The sequence below is a fragment of the Equus asinus genome, chromosome 21 (genome assembly GCF_041296235.1).
Source record: "Equus asinus isolate D_3611 breed Donkey chromosome 21, EquAss-T2T_v2, whole genome shotgun sequence".
Taxonomy (NCBI): Eukaryota; Metazoa; Chordata; class Mammalia; order Perissodactyla; family Equidae; genus Equus; species Equus asinus.
This window is the reverse complement of record NC_091810.1, coordinates 51077009-51095727: the sequence shown is the minus strand read 5'-3', so window position 1 is coordinate 51095727 and position 18719 is coordinate 51077009. Positions and strand designations below refer to the sequence as shown.

Below are 18719 nucleotides of genomic sequence, written 5' to 3'. Positions count from 1 at the left end.
CAGAATTCTTTCCAGATGCAAAGATAATAAGATGGGCTCTTTTCATGGCTGTTAGTGTTTTCCATCAGATACCATCTTAGATCAAGCCTCTCCTATTACAATGTCATTATCAGCCACGGTCTTCAGACTTCTACAGGGCCCTGTGACAGAAAGACAGACATGGACTGAGGGCAGTTACAGTTCCCTCAACAGTCCTTGGTGAGCACAGAAGTCCCCAAGAATCAACAAGAGGACAGAAGGAGGCTCCATGTGAACACAAGAAAATGACTAGACTGCAGAGAACCCAGTCTCGAAGGCTAGCCTGCAAGGTGGTGCCCAAGGAATTGCTCGAATGGACTTTGCCTTGCAACACGTGAAGGCTCCTGCTCTTAACCAGGTACCAAAATGAAACTGCCACTGTTGAAAAAGAAAATTAAAAGAGTGTGCCTTTCAATTATCTTGCAGTTTCTTACAAGTGTCTAAACATTATTTTGAGGTAGATTACCAGTGATGTGAACAAACCTGGTGAATTACTAAGTCAGGGAGAGCCTGGACTGTTTTAAGTTAGTGGATAAACACTCCAGGACTAGAGCTCTCCACTCAACAGCTCCAACGAGCCTCAAGTTCCATGGTGTAAAAACCATACACAGTCTAAGGGCTACAGAGCAGCCAAGGTCAGGAAACCTACTGTCCCAAGGCTCCGCTCCACCATATCCAGGGCAACTCAGAAACATACCAGCAGCCTAAGATGCACAGCCCTGTGAAGAGGATGATGGGGATGGGGTAGGACGCACAGAGCAGCCCATGGTTGTAGAAGGCCTGAGATATCTTCTCACGCAGCCTTTCAGTCAGGGTCATCCTCAGTTGAAGTCACCTTGCTGCCATCCCGTAAAGTGACCATGGATCAGCCTGGCACACACTGGACAGCACTGACAATAGACATCATCTGCAGGTACCTGGCAAGAAGGGAAAAAAAACAATTATTGAGGAGTACTTGGTTCTGCACACTAGGGTTGCTGGGGTAGATAGCAGTGATCTGAGTGGGGAAGTGTTTCAGGACACCCACCTGCAAGGACTGGAGACATCAATCCTAACACACACACACACACACAACTCTGGTCAGTTCTTAGTGACTGTGGGCAGTTTCTAAATCAGTCTAACCAAAGAAGCCAAAAAACTCCCCCTCTAGCTCTGGTAACAAACTCTCAACCCTCGTCCATATTACACATTTCTAAAATGGTGGCACAGGAAAGCACATCTGTGTATCAGACATCTCCTTCAGCTGCTCTCGGCGAAATGGGAGTTCTGGACACCCTCCTCCACCCATCTGTGCACAGGCCAGACTGAGATAAATCCTAGGGAAAAACTTTACATAGCGCTGACCCCTCAAAAGCCACATTCTTGCACAAACAGTGATTCACTGATAAAAAACGTTCAGTGGGGTCAGCCCTCAACATAAAGCCTAGGCCCCTGACATAAAGCAAATTTCACTGTGGTAGCTACATTAGGTGGAAGTCTCTGCTCTTGGTCCCGCAGCTGTTCCTGGGAGCATACAAGCAAAGGGCTCCTCCTACTCCTGCCTGCCCAGCAGCTGTCTCCTTTTGTGAGTAAGAGCAGCCTAGTGTGGCTCAGGGAACCACCTCACTCCACAGGATTTGGCCTGGACAGACTGTCAGTCAAGGTGCCCCTCCCTGACCCACGCCAGGCCAGTTGGGCCTCTCTCCCTGGACTTTGACTTGTGAGGAGAAAGAAGCAGGAACTGAATGTGGTAGTGTTTATACATCCCCAAGAGATTCCTGCTCCCAAGATTGCAGGCTGCTCTGACTCCAGTCCTTTCTAAAGACGAGTTCATCAGCTTTTCTTTCCAGTCCGTGAGCCATCCATATCCTTCCAGTAAATCCCCTTTTTGCTTGTGTGAGCCAAAGTTAATTTCTGTTGCTTCTAAGCAGAGAACTTTAAACCAATAAAATCAAGTAGGAAACTCTAGCAAATTGCCCAGGGATCTAGAATTCCCTTCTTACTGAGCTCTCCAATGGAATCCAAGTTTAAATCTACTTCTGTTCCATGTTGCTGTTTTCTTTGATCTGTGCTACAGGGAACCTGCCCAGACATGTGTCTTGGTTTGATGAGGCTCACTGATGAAAACCCAGGCCAAAGAGATGACTCCTCAGAAGTGTCAAGACCAGAAATGAGAAGTAAAAGGAGTCCTACGACAGCCAATTCACAAGAAGGAATGCTATCACTACTTCTACCTTCCTGGAAGCGCAAGCCTTAGGGGCACAGGCAATTTTCCAGTCCAGTAACCTTCTACGGAAATACAAAGAACTCTCTCTGGGTCAATTCAATAGGCAACAGAGAGAGGAGACAGTAGGTGACAGGTGCTGGACCAAAGAGCAGAGGGGTTCACAATAGCTCAACCATTCACAAGACTCACCTAGAGTATGACAGGTGAAAGAAGTCTCAAACAATGGACCTGCAGCAGGGGACCAGTGATAGTGTTCACCACCCAGCATAAACAAGGACTCTGGGGAAGCAACATTTCTGAAACAAACACTAACGAGATATACACATGCAGAGATACACTATCAAGAGGATCCCTGAAGACTGACAGTCAGAAACCAGTTGTAGCTTTTCCAATCTCGGTCTTCTGACAAGCCCCACAACTTTTCCCTTAAGTGAAGCCCTCCAGGAAATTCTAATCCTACTAATCCCAATCTCCTTCTCAGGCCTCTTCTGCAAACACATAAGCAACAAGGGAGGTGGTGGGGAGAGTCCCACCTTTGCAGTTCAGCTCTTACATGTGAAACAACTGACAGGAGAAAAAACTATCTAATTCACTTCCATTTTGCAGAAAATACAAATCTTTCTGACAGGATGTTAGTCAATTTCAGTTTCCATTGGTCTTTATTAGTTATACTAATTGTTAATTTTCACAGCACCTGGAAAACAAAGCTTAAAAAGAAAATCCAAATTCTAGTTTATTACACAGCCCACCTACCTGAACCTAGCAAGAGAAGACATATTCATCTCTACTCCACTGTATACATTTTTCTTTTTTTTTTTTGAGGAAGATCAGCCCTGAGCTAACTGCTGCCAATCCTCCTCTTTTTGCTGAGGAAGACTGGCCCTGAGCTAACATTCGTGCCCATCTTCCTCTACTTTATATGTGGGACACCTACCACAGCATGGCATGCCAAGTAGTGCCATGTCTGCACCTGGGATCCGAACCGGTGAACCCTGGGCCACTGAAGCGGAACATGTGCAATTAACTGCTGTGCCACTGGGCCAGCCCCACCGTATACATCTTAATGCAAAGCTGTTACATAAAAATTAAAAAAAGCTATTACATAGCAAAATTTACTCAACCTGAACCAAAAACCTGTTTTTCTTATATTGCTCCACACTTACAGGTTTCTTCAGATCAAAAGCTACAGTTCTGCTTCTTGAATTTAAAGAGACACAATATACAGAAAGGATAGAGGCCCTGGAGGTCTGAGTGAACCACATTACATAAAAATGTATACATCCTCCCGTCTGCCTTTTCAGGAGACCCCACTACAAGCAAAAATAAAGGAATTTGCTATTAGAAACCCAAATTATAGAGCTGTACACATAAAAAAAAAAAATACCGGAAGCAAGACAGAAGAATGGCCCTAAGGAAGTCTACAGAGAAGACAAGCCCAGATCAAGTGAGATCCTCTGGCTCACAAGATAAAGGGCACTGCACTAAGGACAGAATGGGTCCATGAGAGCAGAGTGGAGTGGCAGGCTCATCCTACTTTGTCACAGCATGCTTAAGGTGACTATGGTTCTGAACCCATCCCAAATGAGAAAATAAATGAGGAACCTTTAGAAAAACCCAAACACACAATATATATTAACATAAGACAGGATTAAAAAAAAAGATGATTTATTTTGTGCCTGTATTCATCAAACTCTCAGCATTCAACATTCTCTTCAACCAATTTGCACATATTAAGAATCAACCAAGAAAAGTAAATGTGACAAAGGCCCAAGGGAGGTGGAGACAGTAGGAAAAGTCCCACAGCTCTGTCCCACAGCTTTCCAGGATCATTTGTTGAAAATCCTTTCCATCTCGCTCAAGCTTCAGCCACAATGGGCCTATCGTGCTTGTTCTTATCCACAAACACTCACTATCCCATTTCTCTGGAATAAATCCCTAGAAGTGAAACTGCTGGGTAGTATGGTATGTTTAAGTTTTCTAAGAAATTGCCAAAATATTTTCCAGGGTACCCGTACCACTTTACATTCTCACCAGCAGCATATGAGAGATTTTGTTTCTTTGCATCCACACTAGCACTTGGTATTCCCTCTATTTTCTATTTTAGCTACCCTAATAGGTGTGTACTGATATCTAACTGGGTCTTAATGTGTATTTCCCTAATGGCTGGTGACACTGAACACGTGCATGTGTGCATGTACGTGTGTATATTCCTTAAGATGTTATATATATGAGATCGTGAGATTCACAAATAGAGTTTAACTTCTTTTCCAATCTGGATGCCTTTTATTTGTTTTTCTCGTAAAAGTGTCCTGTCTAGAACTTCTAGTACAATGTTGAGTTGCAGTGGTGAGAATGGAATCCTCATCTTATTCCTGATCTCAGAAAGAGAGCATTCAATCTTTGATGATTAGGTCTGATATTACATGGCAGTTTTTCATAGATGCCCTTCATCAGGTTGAGGAATCCCCTTCCATTCCTAGTTTGCTGAGTGGTTTTTTTTCATCATGAAAGTGTGGTATGCTTTTTTTGTGTTTTTTGAGATGATCATTTTTTTTTTATCCTAATAAGGTGCATTACACTGACTGATTTTTCTCACTTTGAACTAACTTTGCATTCCTGGGTATAATCCCTTTAAATGTTTCTAGACTCTGTTTGCTAATATTTTCTTGAGGACTTCTGTGTCTATATCCCTAAGGATACTGGTCTGCAGTTTTCCTTTTTTCTTTGTCTGGCTTTAGTATTAGGTTAATGCTGGCCTCATAGAATGACATGGGAAGTGCTCCCTCCTACTTTTTTGGAAGAGTTCATGATAAATCTTCTTTAAACATTCGGTAGAATTCATTAGCAAAGACATCTGATCTTGGGCTTTTTATTTGTGGGAAGTTTTTAAATTATTAACTCAATCTTTTTACTTCTTATAAGTCTATTCAGACTTTCTATTTTTTCTTAAGTTTTGTTAGTTTGTGTGTTTCCTGGAATTTGTCCATTTCATCTAGGCTATCTAATTTACTAGCATAGTATTTACTGTTCATAGTGTTTTATAATCATTTTTATTTCTGAAAAGTTGGTAGTAATGTCCCTCATTTCATTAATGATTCTAGTAATTTGAGTCCTCTCGTTTTTTCTTGGTCATTCTAGCTGAAAGTTTGTCAATTTTGCTATCTTTTAAAAGAACCAACTTTTGGTTTTATTTACTCTATATTTTTTTGTTTTTTGAGGAAGATTAGCCCTGAGCTAACATCTGTTGCCAATCCTCCTCTTTTTGCTAAGGAGGACTGACCCTGAGCTAACATCCATGCCCATCTTCCTCTACTTTGTATGTGGGATGCCTACCACAGCATGGCTTGCCAAGCGGCGCCATGTCTGCACCTGGGATCCGAACTGGCAAACCCCCGGCTGCCAAAGTGGAATGTGCAAACTTAACCACTGCACCACCAGGTCGACCCCTATTTACTCTATTGTTTTCTTAATCTCTATTCCTTTGTTTCCACTCTAGTCTATTTTTTTCTTCCTTTTGTTTGCCTTGGCTTTATTTTGCTCTTCTTTTTCTAGTTTCTCAAAGTAGTTAAGGTTATTGATTTGAAATCTTTCTTCTTTCTTAATATAGGCATTTACAGCTATAAATTTCCCTCCAAACACTACTTTAGCTGCATGCCATAAGTTTCCACATGTTGTGAGTTTTGTTTTTTTCATTAATCTCAAAGTATTTTCTTTGATCTATTGAGATTTCCTTATATATTCTAGATATGAGTCTTTGTCAGATTTGCTGTTTGCAAATATTTTCTCCCAGTCTGTAGCTTGTCTCTCTTTTTATTCTTTTCAAAGACTCTTTGACAGAGCCAAAATTTCTAATTTTGATGAAGTCTAATTTACTCATTTTTTTTCCTTTATGGATCATACTTTAAGGGTCATGTATAAGAATTCTTCAACAAGCCCTACTTCTGAAAATCTTCTCTGACGTTTTCTCCTAAGTTTTTTTTTACAGTTTTACATTTAAATCTATGACCCGTTTCAGTTACTTTTTGTGTAAGATGTGAGCTTTAGGTCTAGGTGATTTTTGTCCCCTTCCCTATGGATATCCAGTTGTTCTAGCTCCAGCTGTTAAAAAGACTACCCTTTTTTTTCCACTGAATTGCTCTGGCACCTACCTTAGTCCGTTTGGGCTGTTATAACAAAAATACCACACACTGGGTGCCTTAAACAACATATATTTATTTCTCAAAGTTCTGGAGGGTGGGAAGTCCAAGATCAAGGTGCAGGCTGATTCAGTTTCTGGTGAGGGTCCACTTCCTGCTTCGTAGATGGCTGTCTTCTCAGTGTCCTCACAAGGCAGAAAGGAGAGTGAGAGTTCTCTGGGGTTTATTTTATAAGGGCAGTCATCCCATTCATGAAGGTGGTGCCCTCATGACCTAATCACTTCCCAAAGGCCCCCTCTTTTTATCATCATAATGTGGGTTGGGATTTCAACATATGAATTTTGGGGGGACACAAGCATTCAGTCAAAAAGCAATTGGCTGTACTTGTGTGGGTCTATTTCTGGGTTTCCTATTCTGTTCCAGTGATCTGTGTGTCTATACCAATACCACACAGTCTTGATTACTGTAGCTATAAAGTCTTGAAATGGGTAGAGCGATTCCTATTTTATCCTTCTTCAAAATTGTTTTACCTAGAGACTTTTTTCTAGATTACTTGGGATTTGCTAAATAGACTATCATATCATCAGCAAATAGAGACATATTTATTTTTTCTAATTTTAAATTTAAGTGTCTAATTTTCCATTTGTTTCAGGAGTGTTCACCCTCACTTCTTAGAGCAAGGTTTTAATTAACATTTCAATTATGCTTTTTTCTTTAAATTCTTTAATAGTTCCAACATCTCTGTCATATCATGGTTGCCGTTTGTTGACTGTCTTTTCTCCTTGGGAGATGGTGAGATTTTCCTGATTCTTCCTATGTAGAATAATCTTGAATTTGGGGATATTATGCTATGATACTCTGACTCTTGTTTAAATCCAATGGAAAATGTTGGATTGTTTGTTTTAGCAGCAATCAACTTGATTAGGTCCAATCTGCAAGTTCCTATCCACCTTCTGTGGGATGTGGGTCCACAGTCAGTTCAAAGCCCTTGCAGTACTATTTTGATCTGTCACATACATACCATGCAGTGGCCAGTGCAGGACTTGGGCAGTAGTCTACTCCACAGTTCAGGCCTCAAAGCCTTTGGTATGTTGTTTAGGGTCAGAGGCACATACGCTATTGCCGAGGAGAACCCAAGATGTCATACACAGTATTACAGCTTCACTTTGTTGAGTTCTTTCCTCTCTACAATCTTCCTGATACCTTCCAGCTTCCAGGGGCCCCTTTTCTGGTCTTGCGGCTAGAAAGGAAGGACTTTAGTTTCCCTGCTCCTCTGAGCAGCACCCACAACTGTGACTACCTCTGGGGTAAAGTGGTGAGAGGATCAAGAGAACAAAATCAGCAAATCTCTCCAGGCTCTTCAGACCACAATCCCTATAACTGAAAAGATTCCTCTCCCACCAGGCTGCCAATGCCATTGCTGTCTCCACCACTACATAATTTCACGGGGGCCAGGGCAGGAGAAAATGAGAAAAAACAAACAAAAAACCAAGAGATTCTCTTCCTCCATCCCTACCCACCTGACCCATGTGAATCCCTATTCCTTCTCCTCAGAGTAGAAAGAGATGGATTCTATTGGACCTCTTTCTGTCTGTACCTAGTGCCCAGTTCCAGGTTTTGGGTTACCTTTGAGTCCAGTATGGAAGGTATTCTATGGAGAGAAAAAACAAACAAAAACAGTTTCCTTCCCGAATCCAACCGCTACCATTTGTCTTTCAGGGTACTCAGATAGCTCATCCATGCAGTCTGTGCAGGGATCTTAGCTGAATTCAGTCAGAAAGAAAAGGCAGAGTGTGCTTGCTACATCTTGACTAGAATCAGAACCCTTACATTTTTTAATGTAAAAATCTTCATAAATTTCTGGATTCTTTGCCATTGAAGAAACTTTCCATACTATGGCTGTTGGCATCTCTCTCTCAATCACATCATCATTCCATTGTAGAAGTATGTAGTGTCCTACTGTATTTAACATGTTTTCTACACAGAGCATGTATGACTTTCACAATCTGAAAATGTAAAATAAAAGTCTAGGCAAAGAAACGTACAACAGGAGAATGGAGGGAAATGCTAGTAGTAGTTGCTGGTCTTCATGCGGAATGATTACATGGAGAGATTTTTTAAGTCAACTTTCTATACTTTAAATTTTTTTATGATGAGTACTTTTTCTTTAAATAAACTTCAAATTTAGCACAAGACATAGCAGAAAAATATACAAAGTTAAGCATACAGCTCCATGAAATTACACACAGCCACTTAACCTTAACACTACTCACATCAAGAAATAGAGCATTACTCCAAAGCTCCCCTTTACAAGTTGTAACAGTGATTGTTTTTCAACTGTAAAAGTAGTACATACACACGTTTGTATTAAAATAGTACTGGTATTTCTTCATATGTTGTCAAGGTTTATAATATTCACTTTTTCAACTGTTCTAAAAATCTCCCATACTCTTTCTAGTTGATTCTAAACCTTGATAACCATTTAAAAAGCATTTTGGGGGCCGGCCCAGTGGTGCAGCAGTTAAGTGCGCACATTCCGCTTCAGCAGCCTGGGGTTCACCAGTTCGGATCCTGGATGTGGACATGGCACGACTTGTCAAGCCATGCTGTGGTAGGCTTCCCACATATAAAGTAGAGGAAGATGGGCACGGATGTTAGCTCAGGGCCAGCCTTCCTCAGCAAAAAGAGGAGGATTGGCAGCAGATGTTAGCTCAGGGATAATCTTCCTCAAAAAATAAAAAAATAAAATGAAAAAGCATTTGGGAAATCTGATAATGCACGTGTCATTCACTGAGAAGGCCTCAGAATCCCTAAAGAGCTTACAGAAAGTATTTCTTTCCTGAAGCCAGTCAATAAAGACTGGAGGAGATGATTGCTTCTTCAAATGTAGATAGGAATACAAGACTTCAAAGAACACGAAAAATCAAAGAAACACGATACCAAAGGAATACAATAATTTTCCAGTTACTGACCACAAAGAAATGGAAATCTTCAATCCGCCCAACAAAGAATTCAAAAAAGTTGTTTTAAAGCTCAGTGAGGGGCTGACCCCATGGCCAAGTGGTTAAGTTCCTGCGTTCTGCTGCAGGCGACCCAATGTTTCGTTGGTTTGAATCCTGGGCGCGGACATGGCACTGCTCATCAAGCCACGCTGAGGCGGCATCCCACATGCCACAACTGGAAGGACCCACAAGAAAGAACGTACAACTGTGTACCGGAGGGCTTTGGGGAGGAAAAGGAAAAAAATAAAATCTTAAAAAAAAAAAAGCTCAGTGAGCTACAAAAATATCACAATTCAGTGAAATCGGGAAAACAATACGTGAACAAAACAAAAATTTTAACAGATAGAAATCATAAAAAAGAAGCAGACAGAAATTCAGAAGCCAAAGAATACAATGAATGAAATGAAAAACACAATTGACAGCATCAACACCAGCCTTGATCAAGCAGAAGAAAGAATTTGTGACGTCGAAGACGGGTCATTTGAAGCTATCCAGTCAGAGAACAAATAGGAAAAAAAAAAAGAGTGAAAAAATCCTACGTGAGAGTGACAGACATCAGCAACATGGTGGAGTGAGCAGTTTTCTTTGTCTCTCCCCCTTCGAACCACAACTAATTGGACATTCATCAGTCAACAAAAGATATCCACACAGCATCTCAGGACGCCTGAGAGACCCGCGCTACCATACATCAGAAGGTGGACGGACTTCTCCCCAGGAGGAGGTGGAGATAGATGAAAACTCTCCGACCCCTGGACAGCCTAGTACCTGCAAGCAACTTTCTATGGGCTGACACACTCATAGCATCGCCACGGCACCAAGGGTGGGCGTGCGCTGGCATCAGTGGCACAATGGTGGAAACAGGTGACTACAGTCCTACCTAAGCTCCCCATGACTGCTCCATAGCCCAGTGGGAAAATCCATGGCTCCAAAGCAGCTGCAGGGAAAGCCTCTACTCGGCATTAGCGGAGAGGCCCCTCCCAGCATTCAGAACACTGGGAAGCCCTGGGGCAAAAGGAGGCTGGCCAGTGAGGCAACCTGCCAGCTGCCTCTAATACACAAAGTTCTGCTGTGGCCCTGAGAGGGCAAGGGAGACCCAGAGAGACCGTGTGAGTGGGCAGTGGCAAGTTGGAGCCCCAGCGAGACTGCTCCATGGTCCAGGGGATTTTAAATCCACGGTCCCACACCAACTGTGGGGAAAGCCTCTGTGCAGTGTTAGTGGAGAGGCCTCACCTGGCAATCACAAGGCTGGAAGGCCCTGGGGCAGAAGTAGCACAGCTGGGTAAGCTAACCACAGACTGCAGTAGATACCCACAGCTCTGCTGTGGCCCATAGTGGACAAGTGAAGTCTTGCGGGTCCTGACAGTGGCAGAGCTATGAGTCTAGGTGAACCTGCTCCCGGCCGCTGTGAAAGCCCATAACACCACTGCAGACCCTAAGGAGGGAGCGTGTCTAGGTGGTCTGTGACAGTAGGCACAAGCAACCAAGGCCCCCTTGCGATTGTCCCCACAGCTGACGAGAGACCCCACAGGGCCACTGTGATCAGAAGGAGGGGTACAGGTCTGGTTAGCAACAGCTGACAGGGATCCTGGTCAATACAGAGTACACAGCTGCTGCTCCCCCCATCCAGTAGAAGCAAGTGGAAGCAGTAACTAAACTCTATTTCTATGCAGAGGCACAAATCCACACGGTCAAGCCACATGAAAAAATATATTAAATCTCCAGAACAGAAGGAAAATGACAAGTACCCAGAAAACAATCCTGAAGACACTGAAATCTATAACCTAAATGACAATGAATTCAAAATAGACATCATTAAAAAACTCAGTGAGTTAAAAGAGAATACAGATAGACAACTCAACGAGTTCAGGAGCTATGTCACAAAAGAGCTTGAAACTATAAAGAAGAACCATCAGAAATGTTAGAGATGAAGAACACAATGGAGGAGATTAAGAAAAATCCAGACTCTCTGAACAGTAGGGTCAATAATATGAAAGACAGAACTAGCAATCTGGAAGACAGGAACATAGAAATGCTGCAGATAGAGAAGGAGAGAGAACTAAGACTAAAAAGAAATGAAGAAACTCTCCAAGAAATATCCGACTCAATTAGGAAATGCAACATAAGGATTATAGGTATCCTAGAGGGAGAAAAGAAGGAGAAGGGGGTAGAAAGCCTGTTCAAAGAAATAATGGCTGAGAACTTCCCAAACGTGGGGAGAGAGATGGAACTCCAGGTGACAGAAGCTAATAAATCTCCAAACTTTATCAATGTAAGAAGACCAACCCCAAGGCATATAGTAGTGAAGCTTGCAAAAGTCAATGACGAAGAGAAAATACTAAGATCAGCAAGGCAGAAGAAAATAATCTACAAAGGAACCCCTATAAGGCTGTCAGCAGATTTCTCAGCAGATACCTTACAGGCTAGGAGAAAGTGGAATGATATATTAAAAACTCTGAAGAACAAAACCCTGCAGCCAGGAATACTCTATCCAGCGAAAATATCCTTCAAATATGATGGAGAAATAAAAACTTTCCCAGATAAACATAAGTTAAGGGAGTTCGTTGCCACAAGACCTCCCCTACAAGAAATGCTCAAGAAGACACTCATCCCTGAAAAATCAAAAAAAGTAAAGGGGTTACAAAACCCAGAGCAAAGGAGATAAGTAGAAAGACAAAATCAGAAAGTTGCAGCTGTCCATCAGAACAAGTTAGCAAAGGCTAAGTATAACATTAAAGATAAAAGGAAGGGAAACACCAAGAATAAATATAATCTTGTTATTTTAACCACAAACTCACAACACAAGAAGGAAAAAAAAAATCTATAATAACCTTGAAGGGGAAGAGGAAAGGGATGGAACAGCTTAACCTAGAGAAATAAGAGGCTATCAGAAAATGGACTATCTCATCTATGAGATGTTTTATACAAACCACATGGTGACCACTAAACAAATAACAAGAATAAAGACACAAATTACAAATAAGAACAAAGCCAATATGGAAATCTACCTACCTGAATTGGTAGTCCAAAACTCATGGGATGAGAAACAAAGGAAATGCAAGAGAATTGGAAAACAAGCGATAGAATGGTAGCATTAGGCCCCCACAATTCAATAATCACTCTAAATGCAAATGGATTGAACTCTCCAATCAAAAGACACAAAATGGCAGGATGGATTAAAGAACAAGACCCAACAATATGCTGCCTACAGGAAACACACTTCAGCCCCAAAGACAAACACAGACTCAGAGTGAAGGGATGGAAAACAATACTCCAAGCTAATAAGGAACATAAGAAAGCAGGAGTTGCCATACTTATATATCAAAGTAGATTTCAAAGCAAAAAAGATAAAGAGATACAAACAGGGGCAGTTTATAATGATAAAAGGGACACTCCACCAAGAAGACATAACAGTTATAAATATATACTCACCCAACACAGGAGCACCAAAGTATGTGAAGCAACTATTAACAAAACTAAAAGGAGACATCAACAACAATACAGTAACAGCAGGGGACCTCAACACCCTACTACCACCAATGGACAGACCATCCAGACAGAAAGTCAATAAGGAAATTATAGAATTAAATAAAAAACTAGACCAGATGGACTTAATAGACATATATATAGAACACTCCACCCAAAAACAGCAGGTTACACATTCTTCTCAAGTGCGCATGGAATATTCTCAAGGATAGACCATAACTTGGGAAACAAAGCAAGCCTCAACAAATTCAAGAGGGTTGAAATGTATCAAGCATCTTTTCTGACCATAATGCTATGAAACTAGAAATCAACTATAAGAATAAAGCCGGGAAAGGGGCAAAAATGTGGAGACTAAACAACATGCTACTGAACAAACAATGGATCATTGAAGAAATTAAAAAAGAAATCAAATATTGTCTGGAGACAAATGAAAACACACCATACCAACTCATTTGGGACGCAGCAAAAGTGGTCCTAAGAGGGAAATTCATTGCAATACAGGCTCACCTCAATAAACAAGAAAAGTCTCAGATAAGCAACCTCAAACACCACCTAACAGAATTAGAAAAAGAAGAACAAAGCCCAAAGTCAGTAGAAGGAGGGAAATAAAAAAAATTAGAGCAGAAATAAATGAAATTGAAAGAAAAAAGACTGAAGAAAGAATCAATGAAACAAAGAGTTCGTTCTTTGAAAAAATAAACAAAATTGACAAACCTTTAGCCAGGGTCACTAAGAAAAAAGAAGACTCAAATAAATAAAATTAGAACTATCACAACGGATACCACAGAAATACAAAAGATCATAACAGAATACTATGAAAAACTATATGCCAACAAATTGGACAATCTAGAAGAAATGGATAAATTCTTAGACTCTTACAACCTCCCAAAACTGAAGCAGGAAGAAATAGAGAATCTGAATAGACCAATCACAAGTAAAGAAATCAAAACAGTAATTAAAAAACCTCCCCAAAAATAAAAGTCCAGGACCAGATGGCTTCTCTGGAGAATTCTACCAAACATTCAAAGAAGATTTAATCCCTATCCTTCTCAAACTACTCCAGAATATTGGGGAAGATGGAGCACTCGCTAACACATTCTATGAAGCCAACATCACCCTGATCCCAAAGCCACACAAGGACAACACAAAGAAGGAAAACTACAGGCCAATGTCACTGATGAACATAGATGCAAAAATCCTCAACAAAATTTTGGCAAACCAAAAACAGCATAACATTAAAAAGATTGTACACCATGATCAAGTGGGATTTATACCAGGGATGGCTCAACATCCGCAAGTCAATCAACATGATACACTACATTAACAAAATGAGAAACAAAAAACAAATGATCATCTCAATAGATGCAGAGAAAGCATTCGACAAGATCCAAATCCATTCATGATAAAAACTCTCAATAAAATGGATATAAAAGGAAAGTACCTCAACATAATAAAGGCCATATACGACAAACCCACAGCCAACATCATACTCAATGGGCAAAAACTGAAAGCCATCCCTTTGAGAACAGGAACAAGACAAGGGTGTCCACTCTCACCACTCTTATTCAACACAGTACTGGAGGTTTTGGGCAGAGCAATTCGGCAGCAAAAAGAAATAAAAGGAATCCAAATAGGCAATGAAGAAGTGAAACTCTCACTGTTTGCAGACAACATAATCTTATATACAGAAAACCCCAAAGAACCCATTGGAAAACTATTAGAAACAATCAATAGCTACAGCAAAGTTGCAGGGTATAAAATCAACATACATAAATCAGTAGCACTTCTATACGCTAACAATGAACTGATCTTCGACAAAGGAGCTCAGGGCATACAATGGAGAAAACAAAGTCTCTTCAACAAACACTGCAGGGAAAACTGGACAGCCACATGTCAAAGAATGAAAATTGACCATTCTTTCTCACCAATCACAAAAATAAACTCAAAATGGATCAACAATCTAAAGATCAGACCTGAAACCACAAGGTTTCTAGAAGAGAATATAGGCAGTACACTCTTCAACAACAGTATCAAAAGGATCTTTTTGGACACCATGTCTTCTCAGACAAGGGAAACAATAGAAAGAATAAACAAATGGGACTTCATCAGACTAAAGAGCTTCTTCAAGGCAAAGGAAGACAGGATTGAAACAAAAAAAGAACCCACTAACTGGGAAAAAATATTTACACGTTATATTTCTGACAAAGGGTTAATATCCATAATATATAAAGAACTCACACAGCTCAACAACAAAAAATCAAACCACCTGATCAAAAAATGGGCAGGGGACATGAATAGACATTTCTCCAAGAAGATATACAGATGGCCAATAGACACATGAAAAGATGCTCATCATCACTAATTATCAGGGAAATGAAAATCAAAACTACACTAAGATATCACCTTACACCTGTTAGAATGGCAAAAATAACCAAAACAAAAAGTGACAAATGTTGGAAAGGTTGTGGAGAAAAAGGAACCCTCATACACTGTTGGTGGGAATGCAAACTGGTGCAGTCACTATGGAAGCAACCTAAGTGCCCATCAACTGATGATTGGATAAAGAAGATATGGTATATATATATATATATATATATATATATATATACACAATGGAATACTACTCAGCCATAAAAAATGATAAAATAGTCCCATTCACAACAACATGGATGGACCTTGAGAGTATTATGTTAAGTGAAATAAGCCAGAGAAAGACGAACTCTGTATGACTCCACTCATAGGTGGAAGTTAAACATGTAGACAAAGAGAACTGATTGGTTACCAGAGGAAAGTGGGGGTGAGGAGGAGGGCACAAAGGGTGAAGTGGTGCACCTACAACACGACCGACAATAATGTACAACTGAAATTTCACAAGGTTGTAACCTATTATAACCTTAATAAAAAGTAAAAAAAAAAAAAAGAGAGAAATCCTACATGAATCATAGGATATCATCAAGAGAAATAATTTAAGCATTGTTGGAGTCCCAGAAGGAAAAAAGAGGGAGAAAGGGAAGGAAAGCTTATTTAAAGAAATAATGGCTAAGACTTCCCCAAATCTTGGGAGAGATTTGCACATCCAAATTCACAAAACTTATACGTCCCCAAAAAGATTCAACTGAAAAAGATCTTCTCCAAGACACACTATAATAAAACCATCACAAATCAAAGACAAACAGAATTTTAAAAGCAGCAAGAGAAAAATTATTCACATACAAGGGAACTCCCATGAGGTTATTGGCAGATTTCTCAGCAGCAACCCTGTAGGCCAGGAGAGAGTGGGACAATATATTCAAAGCGCTACAAGAAAAAACTACCAAGTGATGTCAGCATCATGGCAGAGTGAGCTCTTCCCTTAGACTCTTCCTGCTAAGATACAACTAAAAGGACATTCATAAACCAACAGAGGACATTCACACAACACAAAAGATGTCTGAGAGACCCATGCAGCCATATGTCTGAAGGTGGAGGTGCTGGACTCCCCTAGGAAGAAGTGGAAGGAGGAAAGCGGATCTCCTCTCCCTCCCAGCAGCGACCCAAGGCACAGAACCATGCAGCTCTGAGAAAAGAGGGGAGAGGGGCAGCTCCCCACAGGAATGCCTTCACTCTCCACGTTCCCTCACAGTCTGGGGGAAAGCTCCACACAGAGGAGGCTAAGCTATTGCAGGGATATCTTCATCAAGCCAGCACCGTAGGAGAGCAAATAGCAAGGGCAGTGCGAGAATGCTCCCAGGATCGTATATACCAAAGAAAGCACCCCTGCTCCTACCCAGGCATATGTTAGAAAAGCAGCAGCTGTGAGCGAGCAAGTCGGCAATCAGAGCTGGGCGCTGACAGCACAAATGCCAAAGGACAGGCACAGACACCACAGATCATGGCAGACTCAGAATACACAGCTCCTAACCACAACCCCCAGTGGCGGCAGGTGGAATCTGCAACCAGATACTATTACTATGCAAAGGCACAAATTCATGCCATCAAATGGTATAAAGAAATATATTAATACCGCAGACCGGAAGGAAAATGACAAGCACCCAGAAATCACTCCTGAAGGCACAGAAATTTACAATCTAAATGACAGAGAATTCAAAATAACTATCATTAAAAAAACCCAACAAGTTACAAGAAAATTCAGATAAACAGTTCAATGAGATCAGGAAAAATATTAATGAACAGAAGGAATTCTTCACAAAAGAGATTGAAACTGTAAAAAAAACAATCAGAGACAGTGGAGATGAAAAACACAGTGGGTGAGATAAACAAAAATCTAGACTCCCTGAATAACAGAACTGATATTATGGAGGACAGAATTAGCAATAATGAACTAGCAGAAAGAGCACTCAAGAATACAATCTCATTTACAGTCACAACAAAAAGAATAAACTATTGGAATAAATTAACCATTGAGGTCAAAGACCTACACAATGAAAGCTATAAAACATTACTGAGGGGTTGGCCCCGTGGCCAAGTGGTTGGGTTCGCGCACTCCGCTGCAGGCGTCCCAGTGTTACGTTGGTTCGAATCCTGGGCGCAGACATGGCACTGCTTGTCAGACCACGCTGAGGCAGCGTCCCACATGCCACAACTACAAGAACCCACAACGAGAAATATACAACTATGTACTGGGGGGCTTTGGGGAGAAAAAGGAAAAAATTTAAAAAAATCTTTAAAAAAAAAAATTACTGAAAGAAATGAATGATGATATAAAGAAATGGAAAGATATTCCATGCACATGGATTAGAAAAATATAGTTAAAATGTCCATACTACCTAAAGCAATCTACAGATTCAATGTGATCCCAATCAGAATCCCAATGACATTCTTTACAGAAATAGAACAAAGAATCCTAAAATTCATATGGGGCAACAAGAGGCCCCGAATAGCTAAAGCAATTCTGAGAAAAAAGAATGAAGCTGGAGGCATCACAATCCCTGACTTCAAAATATACTACAGGAAGCTACAGTAATCAAAACAGCATGGTACTGGTATAAAAACAGACACACAAATCAATGGAACAGAACTGAAAGCCCAGAAATAAAACTTCACATCTACGGACAGCTAATCTTTGACAAAGGTACTAAGAACATACAATGGAGAAAGGAAAGTCTCTTCAATAAATGGTGCTGGGAAAACTGGACAGCCACATGCAAAAGAATGCAAGTAGACCATTATCTTTTTCCATACACCAAAATTAACTCAATATGGATCAAAGACTTAAAGGTAAAATGTGACACCACAGAACTCCTAGAAGAAAATATGGGCAGTACACTCTTTGACATCAGTGAGATCGGTCTTAGAAGGATCTTTTCAAATACCATGTCTACTCAGGTAAGGGTAACAAAAGAAAAAATAAACAAGTGGAACTTCATGAGACTAAAGAGCTTCTGCAAGGCAAAGGAAACCAGGAACAATACGAAAAGACAACTCAACTGGGAGAAAATATCTGCAAATCATACATCCAACAAGGGGTTAATCTCCAAAGTACATAAAGAACTCACACAACTCAACAACAAAAAAAACCCAAACAACCCAATCAAAAAATGGACAGAGGATATGAACATTTTTCCAAAGAAGATACACAGATGACCAATAGGCATATGAAAAGATGTTCAACATCACTAATCATCAGGGAAATGCAAATCAAAACTACACTAAGATTATCACCTTATACTTGTTAGAATGGCTATAATCACCAAGACAAAAAATGACACATTCCGGAGAGGATGTGGAGGAAATGGAACCCTCACACGCTGCTGGTGGGAATGCAAACTGGTGCAGCCACTATGGAAAACAGTATGAAGATTTCTCAAAAAGTTAAAAATAGAAATACCATATGATCCAGCTATCCCACTACTAGGTATTTATCCAAACAACTTG

General features: G+C 40.6%; 1 protein-coding gene across 6 annotated transcripts in view; it reads right to left on the bottom strand.

Annotated features, from left to right (window-relative positions):
* The window catches only part of SCAP (SREBF chaperone), an 80512-nt gene that overhangs the window by 42135 nt on the left and 19658 nt on the right, over positions 1–18719 (bottom strand). For all 6 annotated transcript variants that reach the window (XM_014828823.3, XM_014828824.3, XM_070493419.1 and 3 more), the window contains exon 2: positions 716–935. In XM_014828823.3, the coding sequence (XP_014684309.1) occupies positions 716–837 (122 nt within the window). In that variant the 5' untranslated portion in view covers positions 838–935. The remainder of the gene's footprint in view (positions 1–715; positions 936–18719) is intronic.